Here is a 24,880-nt window from a genome sequence, read left to right as displayed (position 1 = left end):
CTATGCGTCATGGTGGTGGATCTACTACAAAGAAACCGCGGAAGGTAGGAAGGCTGATGAACATGGACCAAGAGCAAGCATTCTTGAGAATGTGTACATTTCTCGAGGACAACGATGAAGAGCAACTGACTGTCACAGATCTTGCAAAGAAAATGACGGAGTATCTTGTAGAAGGAGACAGTGCTGCCTATAGTAATAAATGGCTGAGGTATAGGCTGGAGGAGAGGTATGGCGAATCACTATTCATAGCAGAGTGTGAAGGGTTGCCTAACATTGTAACGTTCCGTGAAAAGACCATAATAATCCTGAGGGACTATTTCCGTAGTCAAGAAACGGATGAAGAAGCCCAGAAGAGAGCCATCATAGAGACTGCGGCCAAACTAATCAAGAGCGATATCAAGTCTAAGATCCCATCTTCAACCGATGAATATCCGAAGACTTCTTCACTTGAATGTCAGTCTGCCTTAGATTATCTCCCCCTGAGTTTGCTTTGCTTGCTTGAAACCCTCTTCATTGGAAAGGACATTCACAGGAAGGTCGCAAGCATTGGACAATCAATTGTTCAGGCTGTACGTCCCAGGGCTGTAGTAGCTCCTTTGCAGCTTGGGTTAGCAGTCCAGCTCCATCATAATTTCAGGTCTCGATTTCTTGTAGACAGTCTCTCAGCCATGGGATATTGTTCATCATATTCAGAAGTTCAGCGATTCGAGGAAAACGCTGCCGCTTCTGTTGGCCATGATGTACTCGGTGGTACCATAGACAGACTGGATACGGCACTGCTGTTCGCTGCGAACAACGTCGATCATAATATCACGTTAGATGGGAAGGGGACTTTCCACGGCATGGGGATGGTAGCTACTGTGACTCCAGGAAGGAAGGTCAGTCGCAATGTTCTCAGACGGAAGACTGCGGACTTGGAGATAGTTGAACAAAGCAGAGTTGATGTAAGGGAATACCGTTTCGCAAAACACACTTGCCGAAACATAAAATTCAAGCCCTTGCCATTTCTCGACGCCATTGACCATCGTGTTGATGTATTGTGGGAGATGTCTTTACACTTCAAACAGCCTGCACCGAGCTGGAATGGAATGATGCACATGCTACATAAAGACTGTGATCATCCGGGGTCGTCTTCGGTAATCTTCCTGCCCATCATTGACATGTATTCTGGAGACAAGTGATGCCTCTTCTCTACTCTTGAGTATCTGTGCAACCTTGCTGATAAACACTGATCCGCTGCAGTTGTTACATTCGATCAGCCACTCTACTGGAAAGCGTCAGAAATCAAACACGAGGTGCCTGAAGACAGCCCGGTTCGAGATGTTGTCCTGATGCTCGGGAGCTTCCACACATTGATGAATCTTATGGGTGCCAAAGGAACGTTGATGGATGAGAGTGGAATCAAAGAGATCTTGGGAACAATTTACGGTGACAATGCTGTGCAATACATCATGACTGGAAAGGCAGTTCAGCGTGCAGTTCGTGGCCATCTCCTCCTTGATCAGTGTCTTACTCAGCAAGTTGCAGACAAAGTACTTTGCGACCATCCCGGTTTTGCAGACCTGTTGCAAGAACTTGAGCAGTTGTATGCTCGGACACTGACAGGGGAGAGTGACTTGAATTTGGTCATCACTTCTACCTGCCTTAGTGAAATTGTCCACCTCTCGTCCACCAAAAGAAACGGATCATCCGCTCACTCTTGCACCAGTAAACTATGGCTGAATTACCAACAGATGGTTGGAATTGCAAGGGAGCTTATTGAGGCCGATCGTACAGGATCCTGGCTGATGCACCTTCATGCTGTAGCCGGATGTTTGCCCACTCTTGCAGCTGCTGGACATGGGAACTATGTGAAGGCCGCCTACCTTTACCTCCAGTCTATGACCACTCTGGAAGATGATATGCCATCAGTCTTCCATAGATTTATGAATGGCTTGCATGTTGTAAGGCGGACTGATCAGTACTGGGCAGGCCTGGGTTGCGACCTAGTCATCGAGCAAGCTCTGATGCGCTCCCTAAAAACTGCAGGAGGACTCACCAGAGGAAGTGGAATGTCCGAACATCAGAGGGCCTTGTGGACTCTGTCTGTGCCAGTGTCCTCTCCCTACAGTGATGCAATACAGGGTTTCACTCGCCAGAGCTTTGTCACCAGTGAACAACACAAGGAGGCAAGAACGTCAAGGACGAAAAGAGATCGTGAAGACCTGGAGAAAATTGCAGATAAACTCGAGACCTTTTCACCTTTCTCTTATGAAGTGTCTCTTCGCAACATTATCACCGGTGTCAATGCAAATAAGGATGTTGGGTCGCCCTCCCAGGGCTGTGGGGTACTCGGTACCGGGCCGGTGTCAGGGGAATGTGTCACAGCAGCGGTGACCCGGTCCGTGGCCCTGGGCGTCCAAGTAATGGGGGAGTTTGGAATGTAGTTTAAGTGGAATGGAATAGTTTGTGACGCCACCTGTGGTGTTCGGCAAGGGAGGTGTTAAGCCGACTCTGCAGACAGATCCTCCGGGACAGATGGTGTGGTGCAGCAATGATGGTATAGCCCTCCACAGGCAGGGCTGTTGTCCCAGGGCAGTGTAGATGTGGGGACTCTTAGGTGGTGTAGTGTCCGGCGCAGGGGATGTAGCAGTGTTAGGCAGACGGACGCACAAAGGAATGGAGGACACCAGGGCATGCAGTTCCAACGCTTTACTCACAGTCAGTAGTGCCCACTTCTGTGCCGTGTCCTCTGGGTGAGGGACCCAGCCAACCCCCAGGCAAGATGGAAAGCTCCCCTCCAACACTCCGCCAACTTATGTGCCTCTCCTGAACGTCTCCTCTATAGCGCCTTTAAGTGTGAAGATTTCCAGTACCCTGGTACGCTGGAGTTCCTCCTGACAGATGTTCCCAATAACTCTACTCGTACGGCAGACAGCTGTAGCCTGCTTCGGGGACTCCCTTCTCCTGAGTCCCGGCTCTCTATCCGAATGCTGTTGTGCCCCAAATCTTAGATGGGAGTAGTGCATTTTCAGCCAACTACTCCACCGGTGTCTGCTGCAGAACCATAAGTGTCCATACAACCTCGGGGACCAGGCCCCGGCCTTGCGCTGAGAACCTATAGGCAGGGTTCCTCTTCTAACCCACGTCCTCTCTGTTCTCTCTACTCCTTCGTTCCGTACTTGTCTTTCTTTCTTATGGAAGCTTAGGTTTCATTTCTATGTCTTTCTCCTTCTTTTCCTTTCCTGTGCCAGCTGGCTCAGATCACTGAGGTAGCTGCAGCACTCCTTCCTCCATCCCTTCTTCCAGGGATCCTCACTCCTGTCTGAGTGACTTCCTACCCGACTGACCTTCTGTCAGACTGACCCGTCATCCTACACTTTCCCACTCTTTTATGTATCCTAACTCCACCCACCTCCCAGCACATCCAGTGTTCCAAGCAGGGAACCACCAAAGGTGCTCTGCTACTCTCTAAGCACTGAGCCACAATGTGGTTTTGCAGAACTACCCTGTTGTGTGGGGTGCGAGTGTTGGAGTGTGGAAAGGAGTTCCCACCTTACCTGGATGGTGGGGCACTACACCTTAGGAGAAGGTGCAGTACCTCTGTGGCGACTGAGCCTCAGGGGCGCCACAATGTGAATGTCCATAACCTGTTCACCATTGTCAGAGAAATAGTGGCAACAATGGAGGGTCAATCACTGTTTTCAGTTAAGTACAAGCAGTCAATGAAAGCCAAGACCCTGGCATCCAGTGAGGCTATTGACGTTGCTAAGGACAAAACAATAGACCCCGCTCTTTTGTTCCAAAGGTTTCTTGTGGTGTCTCAAACTGCTGATCTTTCCCTTGATGAGGTGATGGCCTATGAACTTTCACCATACCCACCATCCCTCTTTGAGGCAAAACATCTCTTACGCAAACCAAACAAAGCACAACTGATGGCTGCTATAAAAGAACAGAGTTCAGATGACGCAGTACTCAAGGATGTACCAGAAGTGGAACATTATGTTCTTGACGGAGGTTCTCTTCTCCATCGACTGAAGTGGTCAGAAGGAAAGACATATTGTTCAATCGCTGAAGACTATGCATCTTTCACGCTAAAGCACTATGGTAAGGCTACGATAGTATTTGATGGTTACATTGGAGGACCAAACACTAAGGATGTTACCCATCAGCGACGGGGCAAAAAACGAACAAGTAACAAAGTGAACATTGCTGAAGGAACTAAATTTGTCGGGAAAAAGGAGGACTTCCTTTCGAAAGTGGAGAACAAACAGTCTCTTATCAATCGCGTTTCACAGCACATGAATAACAGAGGTTGCCACGTAATACAATCAGAGGGGGATGCAGATGTGGAGATTGTTAAGGCAGCAGTATCAATGTCATCCAACAAAAGTACTAGTCTCATTGGCGAAGATACAGATCTTTTGGTGTTGTTACTTCATCACGCGTCAACCAGCGATGGCAACAAGCTTTATTTCTACTCGGATAAAGGGAGTCCTGCAACAGTATACGACATTAAGGTTATGAAGAAGTTCCTGGGAAACCATATTTGCAGCAGTCTTCTGTTCCTTCATGCATTCACGGGTTGCAATACCACTTCCGTGGTTTTTGGAATCGGAAAAAAACTCGGTCTACACAAGGTTTTGAAGGGAGACTCGGTCTTAAATAGCTGTGCTAAAATCTTTTCCACACCTAACAAAAACAGAGCTGAGATTGAAGACGCGGGGTGTAAAGCGATGGTGGCATTGTTCGGGGGCAAACCTGGAGACAATCTGTCTGCAATGAGGTATTCTACTCTCTGCAAAAAAGTTGGTTCAGCCAAAATCTTTGTTACACCTGAATGACTGCCACCGACCTCCTCTGCAACGAAGTATCATGCCCTTCGGAGTTACCTCCAAGTGATGCTTTGGATGGACAATGGTGAGGCCATGGACACTACTGAATGGGGATGGGAATTGCAGAACCACAGTCTAGTTCCAGTGATGATGGATACTTCACCCGCGCCAGAAACACTTCTGAAAATAATTCACTGCAATTGTTCTCGTGGTTGTAGTACACGTCGGTGCACTTGCAAAAGACACGGACTTACCTGTTCACTGGTATGCGGACCATGTCAAGAAGGGCATTGTGACAATATGAGTGAGGAAGCAGTGTCTGATGATGAAAATAGTGACTATTGACCTGACACGCTTATTCAGTGATGAAGTAGGTCTTAAAATGCACTGTGTATTAATTCTATAATTTCTAGAAATGTACATATATGTCATGATGTCATTGATGACGTCATGACCTCGCCAGTCCATGTAGTTAGTATAAAACTTTGTATAAAAATTGTTATATGAAAATATATAGTATACAAAATGCAAACTCTTCTGTAACCTAAAGCTACAGCTTTGAAATAGGGAAATATTCGTTATTTTTAGTGCGATGGCTGTCATCGTTTTATGACGTCATAGTAAGGACCTTTGTGGTGATCAATTTTTGGAAAACTTTTAATATGTTGTTGCCTACATATAATAGTAATAAAAAAAAATCATAAAACACTTTCTTGGAATTTGTTCCGGGTCAAACCGTATTTTGACTGGACTAATGAGCACTGGTTTATTGAGCATTTGCACTTTATATTATAATCATTATTGGTGGTTTTTGTATGTTGTTGTCCCCTTCTAGGTTTTTAAAACAGCACCATTAAAAGTTATGCTTTATTATGTACAATCTCACCTCGTTGGCTAGTTACAGATATTTTAAGAGTTCCTTATAGTTTTTTATCACTGTATCATACCTCTGCTGGTTTCTCCTTTAGAATTCACTGAAATCGAAGAACTTTCTTGGCAAATAACTAAATGAACCTATCATCAGAAACTGACATATTGTATAGATCAAATTTTGTTCAAATTATTTTTTAAAACATTTTTGACAATGTTTTTTTAAGATATCATCTTGTTTATTTAAAATAAAAAATACAACTCTTGCAATTCTCACACTGGCCACTGTGACTTTTTAGACTCTAACTTCCTGTTGTTTCAGAAAATAACACACATACAGTAGGAGCAATAAACTAACTCCACTCCTATTTTTTATGGAAGCATCTAATGAGCATGCGCAAAGGTCATTGTAAAGGAGGAGCTGTGACACTACTGTGACTGGTGGATGCTGTGTTATCAGTGGTGCATCAGGTGTTATCTATCATTGTAACCATGCCTCTGATAATATGGAGCATTTGTAGTACATTCTTCCTCAGAGGTCAGTATGAGACTAATATAGCCCCAATGGTCAGTGTGAAAACTTCAGAATTACTATTTATTCTTATTATTCTTATTATTATTATTATTATTATTAATATTTGCAAAGCTATTATTATTATTTTCAAAGCCATTTTTATTTAATTGCATGTAACACAAAAACCTGATTTAGACAATAGCTCCTTTCAGGTGAAAGCTTCCCTACAGGATAGGTGATAATTCATTGATTCTGGGGATCTCACCACATGGACCCCCACCATCCAGAGCTCTGCAGTGCATAGAGCGTGCATGCTCAACTACCACTCCACTCAACCATGGCTCTGCAGATTCTGCCATTCTCGAGATTGGTGGGACCCTCAGTGATCAAAAAGTTATCATCTGTCCTGTGTAAAACATTGGGATGTGTTCATGGTCAAGACCGTATTAAAAACAGAAGCTATGATGCTAAAGTGCCTAATTGTCCCCACACACATTAGACAAGTCAGTCTTTCTGTTTTCTCTGGTTAATGGTCATGTGTTAAGATGCACTTACATTGTGCATACACATTAACTTACTTGTCTCAGTTCAGATTTGTTTTTTATTCATTTCATTGTGCATTCAGTGCATATAGGGGTGTGACCGCCCTCTTTCTGAGCTGGGAAAGCCATCCAGTCTGGCCTAAACTGTTACTAGTGGTTCAGCCGCTCGACCCTTATTCACATTCACGCCACTTGGCAAGTGATAAGGTTTTAAATACTAGAGTAGGGACTGTCCCACAAGGGTTGCCGTGACGTGGCGGGATGGCTTGTACATTATTTTGATCAAAATTATGTTTACTAAATACCCTTCTTATTATTATTATTACCTTTATGCATTATTTGCAGTATATTTTTTACTTTTAGTTCAGGATATTTGTGTTTTTTGCTTTCTGTTTTCTCTGGTTAATGGTCATGTGTTAAGATGCACTTACATTGTGCATACACATTAACTTACTTTTCTCAGTGCAGATTTGTTTTTTATTCATTTCATTGTGCATTCAGTGCATATAGGGGTGTGACCGCCCTTTTTCTGAGCTGGGAAAGCCATCCAGTCTGGCCTACACTGTTACTAGTGGTTCAGCCGCTCGACCCTTATTCACATTCACGCCACTTGGCAAGTGATAAGGTTTTAAATACTAGAGTAGGGACTGTCCCACAAGGGTTGCCGTGACGTGGCGGGATGGCTTGTACATTATTTTGATCAAAATTATGTTTACTAAATACCCTTCTTATTATTATTATTACCTTTATGCATTATTTGCAGTATATTTTTTACTTTTAGTTCAGGATATTTGTGTTTTTTGCTTTCTGTTTTCTCTGGTTAATGGTCATGTGTTAAGATGCACTTACATTGTGCATACACATTAACTTACTTTTCTCAGTTCAGATTTGTTTTTTATTCATTTCATTGTGCATTCAGTGCATATAGGGGTGTGACCGCCCTCTTTCTGAGCTGGGAAAGCCATCCAGTCTGGCCTAAGCTGTTACAAGTGGTTCAGCCGCTCGACCCTTATTCACATTCACGCCACTTGGCAAGTGATAAGGTTTTAAATACTAGAGTAGGGACTGTCCCACAAGGGTTGCCGTGACGTGGCGGGATGGCTTGTACATTATTTTGATCAAAATTATGTTTACTAAATACCCTTATTATTATTATTACCTTTATGCATTATTTGCAGTATATTTTTTACTTTTAGTTCAGGATATTTGTGTTTTTTGCTTTCTGTTTTCTCTGGTTAATGGTCATGTGTTAAGATGCACTTACATTGTGCATACACATTAACTTACTTGTCTCAGTTCAGATTTGTTTTTTATTCATTTCATTGTGCATTCAGTGCATATAGGGGTGTGACCGCCCTTTTTCTGAGCTGGGAAAGCCATCCAGTCTGGCCTAAGCTGTTACAAGTGGTTCAGCCGCTCGACCCTTATTCACATTCACGCCACTTGGCAAGTGATAAGGTTTTAAATACTAGAGTAGGGACTGTCCCACAAGGGTTGCCGTGACGTGGCGGGATGGCTTGTACATTATTTTGATCAAAATTATGTTTACTAAATACCCTTATTATTATTACCTTTATGCATTATTTGCAGTATATTTTTTACTTTTAGTTCAGGATATTTGTGTTTTTTGCTTTCTGTTTTCTCAAGTCAGTCGAAAGAACGGATGCCGATGGGATGATCCAGCAGTCTAATGTGTATGGGGTCCTCCCAACTCCCACATGATGTTGGGAGAGAGAAGGATCTGGCATGTTGGATTTTCAGTGGTTTATCCTTTTGTTCTCCTTTGAGGTGTCGGGTGAGATAGTTGTCCACCAAATGATTTTTCTGTCAACAGCTCGATCTTGGGTGATGTCAAAAACATTAGGAGCTACAATACAATCTCGAATTAGAGAAAGCTAGCCAGCTCTTTAGGACTTGACATAAATATCTAATGGCTGAGTGTGAGTAAGCTTTGTGGTCGTACAAGGAACTGTTGCTGGATACAAAGTCTGGGTACTACACTGCCTACAAACCAGCTGATTTCTCTATAAAAGAAATCACAAACTGTGATGGAGATTTTAAGAAGCTGAGGCAGACGGCAGATATTTCCCAGATAAGTCTTTGTGAGAGAGGCAAATGCAAACATGTCAAACATGAATTATAATTAGGTCTTGTTTGAACAATGCCGAGTGCCGCTCACAGTAGACATATCCAGTTGCATTTATACCGACTGTCACACAAATAGTAAAAATGTTTACAACAGGCCCACAAATGGGATATTTTAAGTCTGGAGCCGTCAGAACATGCCCAAGATGGGACTCATATTTCTTTGCAGTTCGCTCCACGCTGAATTCTAATACACCAATTTGCCAAATACCAATGTTATTGCCAACAAGGTGGCTGCTGTGAAGTGAACATGTTAAGCTGTTTCCGAAACTCCCATTGACTTTATGTATGTGTGAACAAACATCTGCCAGTAGCAATGACTGATATGTTGAAAGACTTAAGCCAGCCATACGCATTAGATGGCTGTCGGCCAAGAAAGGGTTCATCAAATTGTTAGGTTGGCGGCAGTCTCTCCACAAACAAAAGGGTCGACAGTCTGAAATCAAGCTTGCAAATTATATTGTTGTTCCAACCCACCTATATTGGTGGGTTTAGTTGAGGTTAGTCTAATGTCCATGGGGGATTTAGTTAAAATGCTTGAGTCTGCCAACCATCTTTTCTGAATACCATAAAACTGTAAGAACTTATTTTGATGTCCCAATCAGAAGAAGGAGGACCTTGCTGGAATATGTACATAAAAAGGCATTGACCCCCAGGGCAAAACCAAAGGCCAAATAGTCGTGGAACTGGTGCAACTTAAAGCAAATCAAGACCGTTCCCAGAGCCCAGTGGAGGCAGGGGTCAGCCAAAGTATGGACGATACCAATCCAGAGGTCCAACCGGTGCGGGCCAGCCCTACTCGCAACCAGGGTATCGTGGACCACTATCTACAAATGGCTCTGCAACAATGCCCCACAGATGATCATGAGAGACGTCTGCAACTGATCCAGTAATACCAAGAGAGAGCCGGGCAAGAATCCCAAGCCCAGTGAGAGAGAGCCGAGCGAGAGGCCCAAGCCTAGCGAGAGGCCGAGCAGGAAGAGAGACAGTACCAGCTGGAGTTAGCTCGAATCCAGGGGCAGAGGTCTCCGCAGCCCAGCAGTAAGTCCCATCAACGCTCATTTCCTTAAACCCCAGCCAGAGCACTTTCCTGTGATGGAAAAGGACTGGGACTTGGACATTTTTCTGTGGGAATTTGAAAAAGCCTGCAGACAATACTGGCTGCCTGATACCCAATGGACCTGATATTTAACCTCAGGGCTCAAAGGAAAAGCTCTGGAAGCATTTGCTTCTCTTCCACGAGAGCATGATGGAGATTATGAAGCCATTAAGCAGGCCCTGATAAAGACGTACCGACTGACTCTGGAGATTTACCGTAAAAAGTTCCAGAACCTCCAACGTGGCCCACATGACAGCTACAGTCGTGTGGTACATGGACTTAGAACCCATTTTGACCAGTGGGTCCAAGTACTGTCAGTGATTACCTTTGAGCAGCTGAAGGACCTGATGGTGAAAGACCAGTTCCTACATCTTTGTCCGGCTGAGGTGCGACAGTTTGTGATGGAGCGGGAGCCAAAAGACGCAGACAAAGCAGCGCAGATCGCCGACACCTATGAGGCCAAGCATAAACCGGAGGTGCGAAAGCCGGTCACCGCCACCTGGAAAGGGGGTAAACCATCAACCAACCCCAGAAACCCTGCCAGTCAACCCACTGCAGGCTTTGCCCCCTTTAGCAACGCCAGGCCTACATCTGATCCCCACAGGTGTTATTTCTGCAATTGGACTGGACATGTCAACGCCAGTTGTCCGGAGAAGCAGAAGAAGAGCCCCCCAACCAAGGCCTCAGGGCCTAATGCAGAAGTTCCTTTTGTGGGTGGGGTGGTTGGGAGGGCCTGTGACAATTTGCAGAACGTCACCATGGTTAATAAGATCGGTATAGGCCTCAAGTACAACGGGGCCGAACGAACCCTCATTCGACCCGAACTGGTGGCTCCTGAAGAGATTATTCCAGGGAAAACCCTGACTGTCACCAGGACTTGGGGCGCCACAGTCCCTTGCCGATGGCCCGGGTTTTTATAAATCGGGGTGCCGGGAGCAGTACGAAGGAAGTGGAGGTATCCGAAAACTTGCCCACACGTGTTTTGTTGGGAACTGATTTGGGGAGGATGTTTGCGTATTATGTCCCTGGTACCCCTCCCCGATCTCATACTGAGGTCAATGTTACTGTTAATGCTTATGATGTGAATGTGCATACTTTACCTGATAATGATGATGTATCTGAAGATACAGGAGTACTCAGCCACCTCACGCAGGTGCAAGCGTGAGTGCTAAGGGAAATGGGGAGAGGCACGGGAACCATGAAGAAGGTGATGCCGTGCAACTGACCACTGCCACAAAGGAAGGTGACCTGGCCTAAGGTAACTACCCCATATATAGCACTGCTCCTGAGGTAAGGGGTAGGATGGGGAGGCAGTACCCAGAGCTGAGCAGGCTGATGGGACGGTGGTAATCCCCGGGGAGACAGCCTATAAAGCCACTGTCACTCGCAGTCAGAGTGCCCAAAATGCAGGTTGAGCCCTGCCTTTTGGACCTTCCACAGTCAGAAGGGGTGACTGAACCAGAGACAGACCCAGAGCAGGTCCCAGACGGTTCCCGTGAGGAAGGGACTTTAACGTCACTTCTGGCTGCCTCCAGCCAGGAGTTCCAGGCCGCTCTGCACTCAGATGCTAGCCTGGAGACCTTGAAAAACCTCCCCAAGAAGCCCACCTCCGAGATTGATATAGAGAGGGTATTCTGGGAACAAGGGAGGTTGTACCGGGAGATGGTTCCCGGTAAGTCCCAATAGGAGTGGTTGAGGGAAAGACAGTTGGTCGTACTCTACCAATTTAGGGGTGAGTTTTTACGGATTGCCCATGAGATTCCTCTCTCTGGACACTTGCGGATCGGCAAAACTAAGGCCCGGCTGTCTCAACACTTCTATTGGCCAAAATTGGGGACAGATGTAACCAACTACTGCCCCCACTGTACCACATGTCAAAGAGTGCGGAAGTCAGGGCCTGCTCCCAAGGCTCCCCTGATCTCTTTGACAGTGATAGAGGAGCTTTTCCTGTGGATACTGTGGGACCACTGGCCATACCCAGCAGCTCTGGAGAGCGTTACATCCTTACTGTGGTAGACTATGCTACCCAATAACCGGAGGCAGTGGCTCTGTCCTCAACTAGGGCGGAAAAGGTGGCGGATGCCCTGTTGGCCATCTTTTCGCGAGTAGGATTTCCCAGGGAGATGCTTTCTGACCATTGGACTCAATTTATGTCTCGCCTAATGGAGGCTCTCTGTAAGAAAATGCAGGTGAAGGTTCTGATATTGAGCGCGTATCACCCCCAAACCAATGGTTTATGTGAGAGCTTCAACGGTACACTCAAACAGATGCTAAAAATGCTGGTTGAGACCCAGGGAAGTGACTGGGAGCGGTACCTCCCACATCTGCTATGTGCTTACCAAGAGGTTCCACAGGCCTAGACGGGATTTTCCCCTTTCGAGCTCCTGTACGGCAGGCGAGTCCGCGGACCCCTTGGGTTGGCAAGGGAATCCTTTGAAGAAGAGCCGAGCCCTTCAGAAGTGTCCATCATAGAGTATGTCATGCTCTTCCATGACAAGATGCAGATCTTAACGCAGTTGGTGCAGGACAACATGGAGCCGGCCCATGCTGACCAGAAGCATTGGTACGACCAGAACGCCCAGGAGCAGACCTACCAGAAGGTGTGGGTGCTTATTCCCTTACCAAAGGCCCATACATCATACACCAACAACTCAACCCAGTCATCCTTGTGGTCACTCTTGACCACGCTCGGGGTCGGCTCAAGGCCTTCCATGTCAATATGATGAAGGCTCATCAAGAACGTGGAGCCTGCGTCCTACCAGTCTGCAACCTGCCCGAGGATGGGGAGGAAGACCACCTCTTGGACATGCTGGCCCAAGCTAAGGCTGGCAGGTCCATAGAGGATGTGGAGGTAAGCGCCTTGCTATCCACACACCAGCGGTCGCAGCTGCGAGCCAAGCTGGAAACCTTCCGTGTTTTCTAACAGACCTGGAAGGACTGAGGTAACAGTACACGAGGTGGACACCAGGAGTCATGCCCCAATCCAGCGGACATCCTATTGGATCTCGGACGAGGTGCAGCACGTCATGTGCCAGGAGATCGATGAGATGTTACAGTTGGGGGTGATTAAGCGGTCCAAGAGTGTGTAGGCCTCACCTGTAGTCCTGATGCCAAAAAAGGATCGGACCACCCGATTCTGTGTGAACTACAGGGGGCTCAACACCATAACAGCCTCCGATGCGCACTCAATGCCACATATGCTATTTTAGAATTTTGGATAACTAGAGGCGGAAGACCTGTGAAGACTCAGACGTCAAGGTTAGATTTCAGAAAGGCAGATTTTAAGGGATTCAGAAAGAGAATTGGAGGGATCCAATGGCTGGATATCCTTAAAGACAAAAATGTCCAGGAAGGATGGGAAATCTTGAAAAATGAAATTCTCAAAGCACAGTTGTTAACAATTCTGAAAAGAGGGAAGAATAGGAAGCAGTTAAGGAAACCAGGATGGATGAACACAGAACTTAAGCACATGCTAAAAAGGAAGAAAAAAATGTTTATAAAATGGAAAGAGGGAGGCATATCTAAAGAAGAATATAATGCTGTCTGCAGAACCTGCAGGGCACAAATCAGATTACTAAAGCTGAAAATGAATTGAGGCTTGCAAGACATGTCAAAAGCAATAATAAAGGATTTTGGGTATATGTCAAAAGTAAAAGAAAAGTCAAAGATGCTATAGGATTTTTACAGGATGAAAATGATGAAATGGTAAGACAGGATGTTGAGAAGGCTGAACTTTTAAATTCCTATTTTGCATCTGTTTTCTCTCAGAAAGGAAATGTAACATCAACTGTTATTCACTGTCCTATTAAGGGAATAGAAGAATCCAGGATATCTATAAACAGAAAGATAGTGAGGAAACACTTAGCTAGCCTAAATGAATTCAAGTCTCCAGGTCCAGATGAATTACACCCCAGAGTACTGAAGGAGATAGCAGAAGAAATTTTTGAACCCCTCTATATAATCTTTGAAAATTCTTGGAGAACAGGAGAAGTGCCAGAAGACTGGAGAAGAGCAAATGTTGTTCCTATCTTCAAAAAGGGGAAGAAGGAGGACCCAGGTAACTATAGGCCGGTGAGTCTGACTTCTATACCAGGAAAGATCTTTGAACAAATTATTAAACAACATGTATGTCAATACCTGGATAAGAATGAAGTGATTAAACAGAGTCAGCATGGGTTTGTAACTAATAAGTCATGTCAGACTAACTTAATTTCCTTCTATGACGGTATCACTGATTGGTTGGATCAAGGAAATGCTGTAGATATAGTATATCTTGACTTCAGCAAAGCATTTGACAAAGTCTCTCATACAATCCTTATTGAAAAAATGATTAAGTATGGAAAAAACAAGGCAACTGTTAGGTGGATTCATAACTGGCTTAGTGATCGGACCCAAAGAGTGGTCGTAAATGGCTGCACATCCAGTTGGAAGAATGTCTCAAGTGGGGTACCACAGGGCTCTGTCCTGGGCCCTGTATTGTTCAACATCTTTATCAATGATTTAGATGAAGGAATTGAGGGTAAACTGATTAAATTTGCTGATGACACAAAGCTAGGAGGGATAGCTAATACTAGAGAAGAGAGAGAGAGGATTCAAAAAGATTTAAATAAACTGGAGAAGTGGGCAGCAACTAACAGAATGGTTTTTAACAGGGAGAAATGCAAAGTACTACATCTGGGCAATAAAAATGGAAAAAGCATATATAGAATGGGAGGAATAGGGCTAAGTGACAGCACATGTGAAAAAGACTTGGGTATACTAATAGATCACAGACTGAATATGAGTCAACAGTGTGATGCAGCAGCAAAAAAGGCAAATGCAATTCTAGGATGTATTAACAGAAGCATACAGTCTAGATCACGTGAAGTCATTATTTCCCTCTACTCCTCTTTGGTCAGACCTCATCTGGAATATTGTGTCCAGTTTTGGGCACCACATTTTAAAAAAGACATCAACAAACTGGAGCAAGTTCAGAAAAGAGCGACCAGAATGGTGACCGGTCTGCAAACCCTGTCTTATGAGGAAAGGTTGCAGGATTTGGGAATGTTTAGTTTGCAAAAGAGAAGACTGAGAGGAGACTTAATAGCTGTCTACAAATATCTAAAGGGCTGTCACATTGTAGAAGGATCAACTTTATTCTCATTTGCACAAGGAAAGACTAGAAGCAATGGGATGAAACTGAATGGGAGGAGACACAGATTAGATATTAGAAAAAACTTTTTGACAGTTAGAGTGATCAATGAGTGGAACAGGCTGCCACGAGAAGTGGTGAGTTCTCCTTCAATGGAAGTCTTCAAACAGAGGCTGGACAGACATCTGACTGGGATGATTTAGCGAATCCTGCTTTGAGCAGGGGGTTGGACCAGATGGCCCAGGAGGTCCCTTCAAACTCTACGATTCTATGATTCTATGATTCTATATCGAGGACCTGCTTGAGCAGTTAGCTGGCGCGCTCTATCTATCCATTATGGATCTGAGCCAGGGATATTGGCAGATTCCCCTGAGCCCCGAGGCACAGGAGAAGTCTGCCTTTATCACCCCCTTTGGACTGTACGAGTCCACGGTCATGCCTTTTGGCATGAAGAATGCCCCTTCCACATTCCAGCGGATGGTCAACCACCTGCTCCAGGGACTGGAGAGGTGCGTGGTGCCGTACATGGATGACATTGCCATCTTTAGTTCCACCTGGGAGGACCACCTCGAGCATCTCCAGGAGGTGCTTGGGCGCATCCACCAAGCAGGCCTAACCATCAAGCCGGGAAAGTGCCAGATGGGCATGAGCGAGGTCCACTACCTGGGGCACCGGTTAGGCGGGGGTTCTATGAGGCCAGAGCCTGGGAAAGTGGGCACTATCGCACCCTGGCCCACCCCAGGACCAAGAAGCAGGTGATGTCCTCCTTGGTCACTGTAGGATACTATAGGCGCTTCGTACAAAACTACAGTAGTCTTGCAAAGCCCTTGATGGAACTCACTAAGACAAAGCTACCCCATACAGTCGATTGGACCAATGACTGTGAGGTGGCCTTCCAGGTGTTAAAAACAGCCCTGAGCAGCTCTCCTGTGCCAAGGGCAGTCGACAGCAGTCAGCCATTCTTAGTAAAGACCGACGCCAGCGACTTTGGCCTCAGTGCTGTTCTCAGCCAGGTAGACTCGGGGAACCAAGAGCACCCCATGTTGTACCTGAGCCGGAAGCTCCTGTCGAGGGAAGTGGCCTATTCCACCATGGAGAAGTGCGTGGCCATGGTGTGGACCCTGCAATGTTTGCAGCCCTACCTGTATGGGTGCACCTTCACAGTGGTGACCGACCACAACCCCCTGAGCTGGCTGCACACCGTGTCTGGTACCAACGGAAGGTTGCTACACTGGAGTCTTGCCCTCCAGCAGTACGACTTTACCGTCAAGCACAAAAGGGCAGGGAGCATGGTAATGCAGATGGGTTATCCCGACAAGGTAAGCCCGCAGAGGTGCGCATGGAGGAGTACCGAAAGATCCTGCCTCCGTAGTACAGTACAAAAGGGGGAGGTGTCAGGAAAATAAGAATATTTTCTAAATGTCCTAAGTTCACTTCTGGCGCTGTCTGTCGCCCTACACCCAGTTGGTTTGTGCACTGTACCTCTGAATTTGAACATGCAGCCACACTGCTGCAAGACTTTGCCCCTCCCTTTCTCTCTACACTGTGTAATTCTATCCACCACCTCCCCCTCCTTTCACCAGAGTGGCACTTCTTTTGCTCTGGCCAGCTCAGAGCAGATTCTCCCGCCAATGATTTAAAACTTCCTTTGTCTATTCAAGCTCGAATTGTATAACACACATTAATCCTAGAGACAGGAGACATATATTTTCAGAATCAGTATAATTTAGGCTACACACAGCAAGGCTTTGCAGCCTGTGTGCTCTTCAGAAGCCGGGGAAATGGTTTCTTCCCCCAGTGACACGCAGACGTGTCATATTTGGTCTCAAAAGAAAGATAATTTTGTAAAAGAAAATTTAATACCCCTGTCGTCACTCTGTGAGCTCCCCAGCCAGAGATATGGCAAGTAGAAGTTTTAAGAACTTTTAGCAAAGGGGCGTACATCCTCCATCTCAGCCCACATAGTCAGGTCAACAAGAGAAAAGCATAAAGCTCAGATGCATGTTGAGGGGGATGTCAGATGCCTGGAGAACCTGCTACACAATGCTGTGCTGAAGGACCCTTTGCCCTGGGAATGTTCTCCTCCCCTTTATCAACACGTCATATCTGTGACTGAGTGTAAGTTTCCTCTTTTAATCCCTTTTATTTGCTAACTGTTGTACATACTGTATTTTGTCTCCTTTTGTGATATCTTTTGTATTTTTGAAAACACTGTCTTTATTTTCTGGAGTAAACTTAAAAATTTACTAGCTTCATTTTCCTTGCTCTATTATCGAACTGACACATACTCCGTGACAAATTACGCTACCTGTGGGTGGGTTTCTGACCCAATACAGGCTTTAGTATCAAACGAGGAACTGGTGGCAGCAAAGTGTCCTGTTGGTATTGGGAAACCCTGGCAGTAACGGATCAGAGGTTTATGTGTGTATTTCCTGCCTGAGACTGGTGATATACATACTGTCCTCACTGCAGAGTGCCTGTTAGCCAGTGCGCGACAAGGCAGCGTTTCCAGCAACTACTTAACCTAGGTGCAGTTCCGTGACTGACCTGAGGGTAAAGGGGGCACCAGAGAGCTGCAAGTTCCCAACTGGAACTCAAAGTGGAAACAGGAGTGGTGGGGGTATATAGCCAACAACTATAATTATAAAATAAATCAATCTAAATTGTATTCCTGACACTATCATCAACTATTTAAAAAATATGTCACTGGGGAGCATAAAGGCCATTTCAATATCACGCCCGTCTGTCCAAAGTCCAAGTGTCATGGTCACGCGTGGCTGGACACAGTGCCTCCAGCAGGCGGATTTAGATTACACGCGTGACCCTGGCATAATCACCAACCTTACTTTTTTTTCTGGTGAGCCTCGGGCCATGTTCAGACCTGTGAGCATTTGCTGCTGGGCCTCACTGAGGTGAGTGAGGCGCTGCATGGTGTGTAAGCAGTTCCAGCAGCAGTAATCAGGGTCTGGGGCCTTCCCTCTGACTCAACCGGAAAATCAAATAGCGGCTGGCAATGAAGCCCCCTAGAGTCGCTGCTGGGGAGCGGGACTTGCTCATACAGGCGGACGCACCCAGACAGGTGGGTGGAATTGGTGTCCCCATGGTGCTGTCTGGGGTTCCCCGAGGTGAAGGGGTACATCCCGGTAGTGAGCAGACTGGTGTTAGAGTCTGTGGGGCTCACGCCAAATCTTCCATACCACCGAAGAAGCCGCCCCCTCCTGGTCGTGTGGAGGAAGGCGACCAGGGAGTGTATTTTTCCTCCATATCCCAGGCCCCTCCCTCTCGGGTGTGAGGAGCAGGTGGCTGCGGGGGAGTAGGGGCAAATCTCAACCCTCGCCATTAGCCAACTCTGGGAGGCGCAGACCTCATGGTGTAAAGGGTTGGAGGGTGGTGTTCCCTTGCTGAATAGCGGGGTTGTGAGTGTGGTGACACAGGGGGATGCCTCTGTTGCTGATCCCAGTGTGAGTTCACCGAATTTTGACAAACAAATGTGTGGCAATAAACGTTCAGGTCCGGACCTGTTTGTGAACGATCATGTATGGGTGGCCACCAAAATACATCTTGTGGAAGTGTGTGGCGGAGTCTTACCAGCTCATTCCAAACATACACATACATAACTCATTCCCCAGGTCGGTGCTTTGGAGATCTGTGGTGCCTCCAGAACATACATTGCCTATACCAGCGGTGCGTTTGTCATTAACCTGAAGTGTCAGGTAGTGGTTGGGGTGAACTCTGGATCTGGGCATCCCGGCTGTAGGTGGTTCCCTAATGAGGAGTGGTCTTGAGGGTCCAGAGGCCCCTCATTATGGGGAGGGTACTGTCATGAACCAGGTTGGATCTGACAGATAAATGCACTGTGGTGTCTTTTGTTCTAAAATTTGCCCCCCCGGTGGTGGTGACCGTCATTGCACTTGGTTACTTTAGTTTTGTGCATGTAATTATAAAACAGGTGTGATTGCTCTATAAAAGTGTCAGGTGTGGTAATCACTGTTGGTGATTAGTCCTCAGTTACAAGCAAGCCTGGGGGAAGGATGGAGCTGAAAGAGAGTCCCGGGCAGCTCAGTGAGAGTCCTGGAGTGGCAGCTATGGTGTCTGCGAGGAGGGATGGCATTGCTTGGTGGAGTTGCAGCTATGGTATCAGCGAGGAGTTCTTGCATGGCTTGGTGGAGTGGCAGCTATGGTGTAGAGCTGCACTCATGATGCTGGATTCGGTTGCTGGAAAGCTGGACTCAAGATGCTGGACTCATATGCTGGACTCTGTTTCTGGACAGCTGCACGCAGGTGGTGGACTCTGCTTGCTCCAAGGCTGCACTATGGTGTTGGATCCGGTTGGAGGAAAAGATGCACGCAGGTGGTGGGCTCTGTTGTTGGGAGCGTAAGCAACAGAGCAAAGCTAAGTGGTGTTCCCCTGTTTTGTCTCTTTTTCTTATGCATGTTTAGTGCAGTGGTGGGATTAGTTTCCGCACTGGCCATTTCACTAGAAAGGGGTAGGTGGAGGGCGAGCTAGGGTTTATAGGTATCCTGAGTGGCGCCCGATGCGGAACCGGCCTAGGGAACGTTAGGAGTGTAGAGACACTAACTCAGGGGAGTGCATGAGGTCTCCATTTCCCCATTTCCCTATCGCAGGGCCACCATTGTTATTGTTACCCAGGTTTCCCCTTTATTGTTTAAATTCGCCTTACTGGAGGCGGGGTTTCCAGACTTACGTGTATTTCCGAAATTCGCCTGTTGGAGGCAGCGTATCCAGCTGCACGTTTTATTATTTAAATTCGCCCAACTGGAGGCGGTGTATCCAGGGTCACGCGTGTCATTTAAATCCGCCCTGCTGGAGGCGCTGCGCTGTGTCCAGCCACACGTGACCATGACACCAAGTAGTCAGAATTTGGTGTAAGATGAGCAGTAGCAATTAAAAATTGAGCAAAAAGATTTGCAAGACCCTGAACCGAGTTCCTTATAGTCACACTGGAGCAGTGCGAAATTCCTTGGCCATCATTCGAACACCAACATACCTGATGCCTCTTGTGATTTCTAGGCCCTGCCGATGTCATGAGGTCTAGCAACTAGGCCTCACATGATGTTGTAATCATGATGTTCCTAGTAATGATGATGTTCCTAGTAATCACAAACAAGAGGCGCCCTAGTGCTTTGAGGAACTTCACACTGCCCTACCAAGGAGTACTGACGTGGATCTTTGACCAGGATCTTATAAAACTTTTTGCTAATTTCTACTCTGAATTAAAATGTTGTGAATAAGGAAACTTTCAGATGACTAGTAGTTCCACAGAACTGGACCAAACTCATCATAGGATCTGAAAATGATCTAAGGCAGGGTTCCCCAACTCCAGTCCTCAAGGCCCACCAATGGGTCATGTTTTCAGGATTTCCTTAGTATTGCCCAGGTGATAATTGCATCACCTGTACAATAAGAGGGAAATCCTGAAAACATGACCCGTTGGTGGGCCTTGAGGACTGGAGTTGGGGAACCCTGATCTAAGGCACTGCAGGAGGTGGGTTCATTGTGACACTAAGAAAACAAAATGGAACAAGATCTAGAAACTCTTTTAGACCATTTGTGGTTCATAAAATCTGCTGTATTATATGAACTCTAAGGGTGTGTGCACACGCTGCAGATTCTGCTGCGGATTCGCAGCGGATTTGGTCCTGCGAATCCACAGCAGTTTCTGCTGCGGTGTACAGTATCATTATAATCAATGGAAAACGAAATTCGCAGTGCACATGGTGCAGAATTTTCCACGCGGATTTGCTGCGGTTTCAAATCTGCAACATGTCAATTCTTTGTGCGGATTCCGCTGCGGTTTGGCACCTGCTCCATGGCAGGTGTCAAACCGCAGGGGAAACCCGCAGGCTAAACCGCAGAAAATCTGCAGATAAACCGCAGGTCTTTTGACCTGTGATTTTACCTGCGGATTAAGACAAATCCGAGAGGAAAATTCTGCACTAGAATCCGCAACGTGTGCACACACCCTAATAATTAGGATGGAATATTGCCATACCTCTTGGGTGCATGACTTGTATTGCTTCTTTGGACCTGCACAGTGAAATTCTTCTTCTGTTCCAGGATTATATAGGGAAAATGGAACATCAGAATGTTGATGTTGACTTTGCCTAGGGTCTTGTCCTCTTTCGAAGGTAAGGGATGGGTTTCTTCCTAGTGATGCCCAAGCATCTCCTTGCAAAGATCTGGATGATTGGTCTCTGTAAATACTTGGATATGTCCTGCTACCATCTGAACTGTGCCTATATGGACTTTGTCTTTGGCTACGGGGTCTAGGACGGTGTGATGAATCAGATTTGTGACCGTTTTGTCCATGTTCAACTCTTTTATCATTTGTAGCATCAGAAGTTTGTGTTATCTCTTCATCGTAATCTTTCTTCCCATTGAATGCTTGATGACTACCTATAAGTTTTCTCATTACAGTATCCATTCTCTGACCATTTATTTTAGATTGCATTGGTTTAGAAGTCTTTGTCAATGGTGGAGGTTGAGTTGAAGATATCTTCTGTTCAAGCTTTTCACTGACCCTCGTAGTCCTGGTGCTAGTTCCACTTTTCTCATTTTCAGTGGGATATAGTGGATCATCATCTTCTCTTTCTCTCCCAGAATCCCAGAGAGCATCCTGCAGATTGGTGTCATGTCTTTCATGGTTAAAATATTGTCTTCCACCTTCTCCACCAACAAGTGACCCATGTTCTGCTGATTCTCCTTCAAATTGTCTACGCTGAAAACCATTCAGAGCTGAAAAATTTGAATGTTCTTCTGGCCAAGAAGCTTGATGAGGCTGACTAGATCTCTTGGGTTTTTTCAAATCTGGAGTAATCTTTTTCGAAGATACATCAAGAAAGTCAACAGTTTGACCTAAAGATTCACTGCCATGTTCTCCAAGGCTGTCTAATGACTTTTGGGTTGCTGTTAAGCCCTTCTTTCGCTCGCTCTTTGGGCTAGCAGTAGTGCCAAAGTTCATTAACTTGTGATGTCTCTTAAAGCGTTGCGAATCATCTTTTTCAGTATGTAGGGGCAATGCAAATGGTAATTTTCCATAACCATATCTCCCAGGCTTTATTACGTTTCTTACACGAGACCTATGAGGAAAAAAAAATTAAGATCTTTAGTACCATGCCATGAATTACGTTCAGACACAAATAAATATGATGTTCAACCGATAACGATAATGAATGTGCATCACTTGTTACGAAACGAAAACCCATGACTCAGAATAATGCCCATGTTATCATTTGACTAAAATAAAATGCAAAATCCCCTTTCACCTCATCCGTAATTCTTGGCACAAACATGGTGTTCACAAAGGAAAACAGATTCCGTGAAGGAGCTGCCCATACAAGGCATTAAGAAAGCTGAAAGGATATTTAATTGCTTTAAACCAACTCTCTCAGTATAGAAAAAAAAAAAGAGAAAGAAAAAAATGAAGTCGAAATTTCCAGCACGGACTTTAAATAAACAAGATTGTTATCTGATGTCGGAATTGCTTTGGCTATTCTGTAAAATCACATCTGCTGCATTAAAAACATATTAAAAACTCAAAGTTCTCAAAAATAATGTTTCACTGTAAAGCGGCCCATGTTTTATAGCCTGGCAGTACAGGAAATAGACAATAGGTTAACGCCAGTAAATATGTGTTATTTATACCTCAAGACAGTTTAACTGTAGGTAAAGAACTAGCACAAAGTCAAGAGAGTAGATATTTTATAGAGGATTTATTCTACGTGTGAACAGTTCTCGAAGATAATAAAAAAGGATCAAAGATATATTAAGATGAAGGTTTATCATGCAAAATAGGGCAAATCCACTATAATAATAATTTTTATATCCCCAACATATTCTTCAGCACTTTACAATTTTAGAGGGGACTTGTACAGACAATAAAGACATTAGAGAAAAAGCATAATTTAGATATCAAAATGAGTGAGGGCCCTGCTGCTCGCAAGCTTACAGCTAAAGGCTTAGATAAAAGGCCAATGAATAAAGACTCGAAAAAGGACTCTCAAGGCCATGAGCATTAACTGAACCTCCCAATATCGATGGGTTGGGTCGACAATCTAATGTGTAGGGGAACCTCGACAGATCAGAGAGTTAAAAATCCAGCATGCCCAATTTTGGACTGCCCATCCTTTTGCTCTCTAGCGATAAGTTGTCATCAGAGGTGCCTCGTAGCGGATCTGGAATAAAGAACACAAGATCGCTTCCTCAGGAGACTGAGGTCTCTTTTGTATGGAGGAGTCAGGCCAGAGAGCTGCCAGACAAACCATTATTTGGCCGACAGCTAGGTAATGTGTATGGAGGGGATTTATTCCTCCACCTGAAAGCCTATGTCAGTGGATGTATTCAGGTGGATGCCTCATAGTCTTTGTTCTCATGCCTCCATGTATGTCATATGACATATTCCTTTGGTTGAGACCTCTAAAAGGCATTACATTTGAGTGACTTCCCCTACATCTGGTCTGCTAATTTGCAAGAATGACTAATGTCAATCTCTCAATCCAAAGGACTACGACTTGTAAACCATTCAGATGTTTGACATTTGAGACCACTTTTGGGTTCATACAGCCATGGTTGTCAAATGAAAAACTCAAGAGTCCCTCAACAAAGATCAAACTAAGTCCCCCAGTAATCCAAGATATAAAAAGTCTTCATACCCTGTGGTACCACGTGATACTGTGTCCTCTGTCAAGAGAGGGCATTCCTGAATAGGGTCTAACCACTTTAAAGGAAAGGCTGGGACCCTTCTTTCTAAAGGTAGAATTGCAGTCATACTGACTGCCTCCAAAGTATGTAAGCTATTGGCAAATTCTAGAAATCTTTGCTATTCTTATTCCTTCCTTGGTGGTGAATTGCTAACCTTTTGATCTAATCAACAGGTCCTTTTTTAATCATGAGTTTCCTACCTTCTTGAAAAGCGAGACTCCTTAGTGGGAGATAGAGGTGGCAATGCTCGTCCTGGGTTGGTTTCCTCCCAGTTGTCAGGTTTTAGAAGAGGGATGGAATCTGGAAAAAATGGCCATGGTTGAGAAGAGTCATCCACACGTGAGTTGTTCCTTCTATTAAAAGGGACGTCTTGCTGGGGTTTTCTATGAATGGAGATGGTTTCGGAAGCACGTAGTGTATCCTGCCTGAGCGGCATGTCCAGTGGTGATGGCTGCCAAAGTGTTTCTGAGGGCTGAGGCACTGTCCGTCCTCGGTTAGATGTTGGTCTGTGATAAGGAGGTTGATCCCGTCTAGGATGTGAAGGCTGAGACCCACCAGCAAATGTTTCTTCTCGGGCATTGCGATTAAATTGATTATGTCGACTGGGTGGTGGGTTTCTTGGTATATAGGGCTCCATGAATGGAGCTGCAATCTCCCTTTCTCTATGAAGAGGGTACAATGGCCTGGCAGGCCCCACAGAGTAAAGATTTTCCCTCTCAGTTCGAAAAGGTGGCTCTGGATGTGGCAGAATGCTGTGAGGGTTTGGCTCTGGCCTTGGTACCCAAGAAACTTGCTGATATGGAGACAAGCAAGCACGACTTCTTTCGATGACTCCCAGGCCACAGGTCTGTGAACATGAGGACCATGTTCCCCAGGAGCCCCATGTGCCAGTTATTTTATTCTCCACCTGGTCATCTTCCAAAGTTTGTCGAGATCTCCGATGAGGTACCTGTAAAGCATAGAGACACAAAGAAAGCTATAAACTGGTCCACTATCTTTGAACACAAACCTGTAGAGTCATTTGCTAACCATATATCATAAGA

General features: G+C 45.5%; 1 protein-coding gene across 2 annotated transcripts in view; it reads right to left on the bottom strand.

Moving 5' to 3' along the window:
* Positions 1-24,880, bottom strand: part of ADAMTSL4 (ADAMTS like 4) — a 236,808-nt gene that overhangs the window by 163,214 nt on the left and 48,714 nt on the right. For both annotated transcript variants that reach the window (XM_073567228.1, XM_073567227.1), the window contains exons 3-4: positions 24,038-24,786; positions 21,130-22,216 (exon numbers count right to left, since the gene is read on the bottom strand). In XM_073567228.1, the coding sequence (XP_073423329.1) occupies positions 21,130-22,216; positions 24,038-24,786 (1,836 nt within the window). The remainder of the gene's footprint in view (positions 1-21,129; positions 22,217-24,037; positions 24,787-24,880) is intronic.

This window comes from Dendrobates tinctorius, unplaced genomic scaffold, assembly GCF_039654945.1.
Source record: "Dendrobates tinctorius isolate UK_male_01 unplaced genomic scaffold, ASM3965494v1 ptg000019l, whole genome shotgun sequence".
NCBI classification, from domain to species: Eukaryota; Metazoa; Chordata; class Amphibia; order Anura; family Dendrobatidae; genus Dendrobates; species Dendrobates tinctorius.
The sequence above is the reverse complement of the archived record's forward strand: the minus strand, read 5'-3'. Positions and strand labels throughout refer to the sequence as shown.